The 6973-nt window shown below is 24.2% G+C and overlaps 2 protein-coding genes across 2 annotated transcripts; one reads left to right on the forward strand and one right to left on the reverse strand.

Annotated features, from left to right (window-relative positions):
• Positions 1 to 3609: 3609 nt before the first annotated feature.
• On the forward strand, positions 3610 to 4791 carry Phum_PHUM366740 (Integumentary mucin A.1 precursor, putative; the record flags this gene model as incomplete). The annotated part of the gene is made up of 2 exons (XM_002428117.1): positions 3610 to 4315; positions 4523 to 4791. 2 exons carry the CDS (start codon positions 3610 to 3612, stop codon positions 4789 to 4791), a joined length of 975 nt encoding a protein of 324 aa, XP_002428162.1.
• A 626-nt stretch (positions 4792 to 5417) lies between these two features.
• Positions 5418 to 5968, reverse strand: Phum_PHUM366750 (uncharacterized protein; the record flags this gene model as incomplete). Its single annotated transcript, XM_002428118.1, has 2 exons — positions 5418 to 5812; positions 5953 to 5968. 2 exons carry the CDS (start codon positions 5966 to 5968, stop codon positions 5418 to 5420), a joined length of 411 nt encoding a protein of 136 aa, XP_002428163.1.
• Positions 5969 to 6973: the final 1005 nt, after the last annotated feature.

A 6973-nucleotide genomic window follows, 5' to 3' on the forward strand; every position in this document is an offset into this window, starting at 1 on the left:
TTGTTATGAGGCAATGAATTCATTTGTTAATTTTTCTTTTCTTTTTTTTCTGTTAATAAATTAACAAATAAAAAATATTGACAACGTTATTTCCTGTTTAAAACTTTTTACCTTTCTCTTTCTTTTTATTGTTAAATAATAATAATAATAATAATAATAACAACCTAAAGACCTAAAAGTAATAATAATAATAATAACTGTTATCATTTGAAGGTTTTTTTCTTTTATTGAATTATTTCCAAAAAAAAAATTATGTAAACTCACCATCGTTAATATTATTATTATTATTTTTTTTTTCAATTTAATTCAAATTGTTTTGTTTTCTAGTTATTATTATTATTATCATCATCAATTTATTTATTTGCTCTATTATCAAATAATTTTATCAATAAAATTATTTAAAAAAAAAAAAGAAACAATAAAATAATTACGTAAAAATTTATTTATTAAAATTTTTAATTAATTAATTGAAAGAAAACAAAAACTTTGTTTGTTTGTTAGGTTGTTGTTGTTGTGATAAAAACATAAACATAATGTAGTTTCATTATTATTATTATTATTATTATTTATCAATTATTGACTCTATAATTATTGAAAAAAAAAAAAATCAGTTTGCCACCGCCATTAATTTATTCATATTTTGTCACTAATAAAATATTTAAAACGGTTAAAAATTTTCACTTACGAAATATATAATCATAAATTTAAATTGTTTGCTCGTTTGTTCGTTCGTTTGTTTGTTTGTTTGTTTTTATTTAAATATTTAATTATTCAGGAAGACGACGACTATTGAATATTATAATGAAATCAAAATCTTTTTTAAAAAATAAAATTTCGGCTCTCGAAAAATAAAATAACGGGTGTGCGTCGGCATTCGTTAGAAATTATTATTATTATTATCATCATCATCATCATCATTATTATTATTATTTTACCTTTCTAAATTAATAAATTTTTTTTCCCTCCCATATAATGTTACGCGCGTGTGTGAAAAAAAAAATTTCTCGTAACAACATTATCATTATTAATAATAATTTTTTTTCTACTCGGACATTATTCCATGTTATTATTATTATTATTATTATTATTATTATTATTATTATTATTATTATTATTATTATTATTATTATTAATATAGAAAATAATGAATGAAGATTAAATTTTAAGTGACACAATATTAAATAACAGTCGAAAAAAAAAAAAAAAAAAATTTAATTCGTGACGGATTTTTAAATTTTCCATGACTTGCCTAATTTCAATTGTTTTTTAGTAGGAGAATATAAAAACTATTGAAAAATTATCATTATCATTATCATTATCATTATTATTATTATTATTATTATTAATTGTCGTAAGATGTTATTAAATGTTACAAAGGCGTTGAAAATTATTTTTCTCCAATAAAAAAAAAAAAAAATTATTGATTTTCTATCGAACCGTTAATTTCAATTGTAATAGAAAAAAAACAAAATTTTCTTATCATTATTATTATTATTATTATTGTTAATTATCAAACATGGCGATCGTGGGTGGTACAATCAATTAATTAATTTTTCTTTGTTTTAAATTATGTTAGAAAGTAAAGAAAAAAAAAAAACGATTAGGCTAACATATTACGGGATGGGGGTAGGGGGTTGGGGGGGGGGAAATCGTCGATTCACATACTAATGTAGTAATAATAATAATAATAATAATTATTATTATTATTATTCGGTCTCATTGCTTTCGTTTATAATTTTATAAATAAATAATAATTGAATTTTATTTTGATTTAAAAAAAATTTTTTTATTTCGTTTATAGCTTTCACTATACTACGATGCCGTGAAATCATTTTTTTTTTTTTTTTTTATTTCGTATAAAAATTTTTATTTAAAAAAAACTTTCGAGTAAAAACAACTCGCAATTAATAATAATAATAATATTTTTTTTTTTTACATTCTCTTTTATACTATAAGTTTAAAAATGAAAATAATAATAATAATAATAATAATAATAATAATGATTAAATGGTCTCTTTGAAATAATATCTAGAACTCTTGAAGGTACGACGGTTACATTCAAGGACATACAGGTTGCTTTCACTTTCTCTAAAAAAAAAAACTAATTCATTAATTCATTGACTTGTTGTTACTTGAACATTTTATTTATTTATTTTAAGTTCAAGTTATTTATTAATTTATTCAAATTTTAATACAATTTTTTTTCAATCAATTAACTTAATTTATAGGAAAGTTAATTGAAGAAAAAAAATGGCCGACGTATCTCTGTTATGAAAATCCCCCAAAAAAAAAAAAAAAAAAAATTTGAATGAATTTTTACGAAAAATGTGTTGTTTGTTTGTTTGTATGCGTTTGTAATAATAATTAAAAAAATTTTAATTTAGCATAACCTTCGATGTAATTAAAAAATTTTTTTTTTATTTACATTATTTTTTACAACTTTAAATAATAATATTTCGCAAATAAATGAGTTGTGTGACGTAATGAAAAATTTTTTCTAATATTTACATAGAACAAATTATGGTCGTACAAGTAATTATGGCGGCAAAAATTTACGTTTTTAAAATTACCCAAAATCGAAATTTATATTTTCATTTCGTTAATTTTAAATAATCGTTTGAAATAAACATATTTTAAAAGTTCAATTTGTTTTTATTCATATTAAAATACAATAAGTCGCCATATTTTCAAAAGAAACGTTGAAACGTTACGATATATCGATCGATATATCGAAACTAAAAAAAGCGGGTCATGTATGAGTAATGTCACATTTTAATACAGTTTTAAGTAATAACAAATATTTGAAATGTAATAATTTTAACGAAACTTTGCTTTTAAGGTAGATTTATTTTTTTTTTTAAGAAATGTAATTTAATTTTACTGTGGTATTAAAGTTAATACCACAATAATGTTTGCCTTGATAATTTTTTTTTTTTTTACAGGGAAACAAAAAAAAAATTGAATTGTTTTATAATATTTCAACGTTTTATCATTTTAAATAATTTAATAAAAAAAGATTAATTTGAAAAAATAGGGTAAAAAAACTGCATTTCATTGTAGTTACATTAAAATTATTCCAAGATTATCTCTTTTAAACTCTTTTTTTTTTATTGTTTGAAAAATATAAAGTTCTTATTTAATACCCCATGTTCTTAATAATTCATAAGCAAATATTTTTTTATTTATTTACCTGAATCCCCCCAAAAAAAAAAAAAAAGTGATAACAATGAATTTTATGTATGTATATATATATATATATATATGGGAAGGAATCAAAAGATTTGATTATTAATTTAATGAAAAAAAGTAAGGAATGATGTTGTTAAAAAATTTATTAAATCAGAATAATATTTTTATTTTTTTATTGGTAATTTTTGAAAATTTTTTTTATTTAAAAATTGATTGTTATCATGGTTATGAAAATTATAAAATTTAATTTTAGGTTTTGTCGAGATGCAATTCATTTTCTGATTGTGATTTCGAAGAAGCAAAATGTATTAACTGCACTCAATATCAAAAATGTTATGAAGGAAGTACAGAAGATACATTTGTAACATGCGACAATGGTAATATTTTTATATTAATGTCATATTAATAATCAATAAATCAATGATTGATATTATTTCAAAGGAAAAATTTTTTTTTATTACAGAAAAAGACTGTAAGGATGATCCTTTGCTGGAACAGTGCAAGTGGTTATTAAATTTCTATGCCAATTATGCATTAAAAGCTGTGGATGATTGTACAGAAGTGGGTGTGTTTCCAGATAGCACTTCTGAAACAAAATTTTACGTATGTTTAGATGATTCAAATTCAGGGTTTATAAAATTGCCATTTTCTTGTTCGAAAGATGAATATTTTGATAAGTCAACATCGCAATGTGTATCAACTGCTTTAACCGAAACTGAAGGTACTACAATTTCTGAAAGTTCCACTGCAGGAGAATTAACGACAAGTTCAGATCAACCTTCTTCTACTTTATCTGCTTCTACTGATGTCTCGACCACTTTGACAGAGTCATCAACTGCAGTTTCTAACAATGTTGAATCTTCCACACCTCTGAGTACTGCTGAACCTTTTACTTCAGTTCCGACTACTGTTGGACCTCAATCTAGTATTCCTAGCACTACAGAATTTTCCACAACTGAACCTCCGTCTAATACTGTTACAGCTGAACCTCCATCCACTATTGTTACAACTGAATCTTCGTCCACTACTGTTCCAACTACCGTATTCACTACAACAGAACCTAGTCAAACAACAACACAACCCTTTGCCTGTACTTCTCCAGGAATATTTCCGGATCCTACCAATTGTAAAAACTATTTCCGGTGTTCATCGTCATTGAAAAAATTTACTTATGTATGCCCCGGAAAATCGTTTTTTAACGAAAATATATTAAAATGCAGTTTGACCGTTAGTCCTTCTTGTCAAGAACAAATATCAACAACAACAAAAAAAGCCTTCACAACAACAACAACAACAACCACGCCAAAAAATGTTCCAACAACTGTTGGTAAAGGTTTATCTGAAATGACAACACCTAAACCGAATTCCACACCTACAACTACAACTGCATCTACTCCCACTACAACTACAACAACAACGACCGCAAAACCGTTTACGTGTCCTGGAGCTGGAGTTTTTCCAAATCCTGATGATTGCAAAACATATTTCCGATGCAATAACGCCGGGAAAATTTTCGTACTGTCTTGTCCAGGAAGTTCATCTTTTAATGAAATAACAAAATCTTGCAGCCTTAATCTGAGTCCCCGATGTCAAAAAAAGTAAATTTTATTTCTTTTAGTTTTTATTACACATACTAATGAAATTTATGTTTGAGTTATAATAAAATTCAACCGAAATATAATTTTAAAAAATTAATTATACGAGTATTAAGTGTTTACAACAATCGAATATAATAATAATAATAGTAATAAAATTACAATAAATATATTTTTATTGAACGAAAAAAAAACTTGTAATTAAAAACCCTAATTATTTGTTTAAAAAATTCTTTTAAATAAATTTTTATTGTAAATTTTTATTATGACTCGGTAACTTTTTTTAAAATTAATTATTATTATCATTGAGTATTTATAATAAATATTTATATAGTAGAACATTAATTTTTAATTTTTTTTTTTTTTTTTAGATTTGTTCAATCAAGTTGAAAAATTAAAAACGTTCTGAACGCACATTTGAATATAAAAAACAATGGATAAAAAAAAAAGAAATTGCAATTTATTGACGTATAAAAAATAAATTGATGGGGTGAGTATAATTTTTTTTTTAATTAAATAATTTAACGAGAATTTTTGAATTGATGTGATTGAATGATTGATTAAATATTGTAAGAGTGATCGATTCAGATGATTTGTAATATTTTTATGATGAAAATTTGTTTTTCCCCCCAATTATTTAAGTTGGAGTAAAGAAAATCTCGTCGGTGTGGATTCGGTTGTGCTTTTAACTTGTTTCGTGGGAATTTCCGTGGATTTTTTATCCCCGATCCCGTCCGTTTGAAGGACTTTGTTGGGAAATTCAATTCGTTCGCTTTCTGTTGGTTTCGACGGTTTTTTCATTTTTCCCGCATCTTTTTTTTCAACGTTGCTCTTAACTTTTCTCCCTGCTTTTTTTTGTGCTTCGAGGTACAAACGTTGAAGACGATTCATTCCCAACGATTGCCTTTTTGCAACGGTTCCATTTGTGGAAATTGGATTCGTGTTTAATTGCGGTCCTATTTCGACGAGAGTTTGAAAATCCGCATGCGGACCCAACCTGAATCCGTACCCGAGTCTCGTATCAAATCCTGCAATAACAAATTAACAAATTTTTAGGTATGCAGTTTGCACGACACGTGTGCACGCTTTAATCGTCGCGGAAAAATTAAGGCGGCAAATCTAGTTCGCGGTTTTTAAAAAAAATCGTTGGAAAAAGAAAACCTTAAACTAATTTCCCAGGGCATATTTACTACTTAGAATCCATATAAAAACCTTGAAAAAGACCCAAAATAATTGAAGTTTTAAAAATTGTTTTTTTGACAAGACTTCGGGGAAGGTTTTAAAATTTCATTAAAATATTTTCCATCGAAATGTTTTCAAAAATATTATCCTGTCTCGACACGTTTTCATATATATTTATATAAATACGCATAAACTTTTAAAAAAAAATTATCTTCCCTATTTTATCCCTCCCCCCATTTACCTCCCCACGAAAGTTTTAATTAAATTTTCAATAATTTATGAATTCTCAGTTTGATTTGATTGATTTGTTTTTTAGTATAAAAACTAAAATGGCGTCATGGAGAAAATCAAATAAACATAAATTAACCAATCAAATTCGTTAATTATGAAAAAGAAAAAGAAGAAGAAGAAGAAGATGAAAGAAAGTTCAAAGCCAAAAAGAGAAAAAGTTGTTCGAAGGTTAAGGATTCGTGGTATGTAAATCCAGTTCAACAATTTTCGAAAAGAGTAAAAAAAAAAAAAAAAAAAGTTGATGGTTTAACTGTTACTTAATTTAAAAAAACGGTAATAAAAATCATTATTATTATTATTATTATTATTATTACTTTTACATGATTATAATGAAACGTTCTCCTTGGTCTATAATAAAAACCTGTCTTATGGTTATTATGCAACCATATTAATTGATGATTTATCAATATAACAAAAAATTTTTCTTTTTTTTTTTTTTTTTGCTGATTTTTTATAATTAAAAACTATTATTATTATTATTATTATTATTTTTCTCTCGATTATTCGAAAGGGTTTAATTTTCCTAAACGGAAAAATTTTAAGTAAACTTTTCCTATAAAATTATTTTCCTTTAAAATTGGAAAAAAAAAATTTATATCTATAGGATTTCCTTGTCCTATATTTTGTTACTCTTACTTTTTTTTTTTTTCTCTCGTTTTTACTTTATTATTATTATTATTATTATTATTATTATTATTATTATTATTATAAATAAT

The sequence above is a fragment of the Pediculus humanus genome, genomic scaffold (genome assembly GCF_000006295.1).
Source record: "Pediculus humanus corporis 1103172107790 genomic scaffold, whole genome shotgun sequence".
Taxonomy (NCBI): domain Eukaryota; kingdom Metazoa; phylum Arthropoda; class Insecta; order Psocodea; family Pediculidae; genus Pediculus; species Pediculus humanus.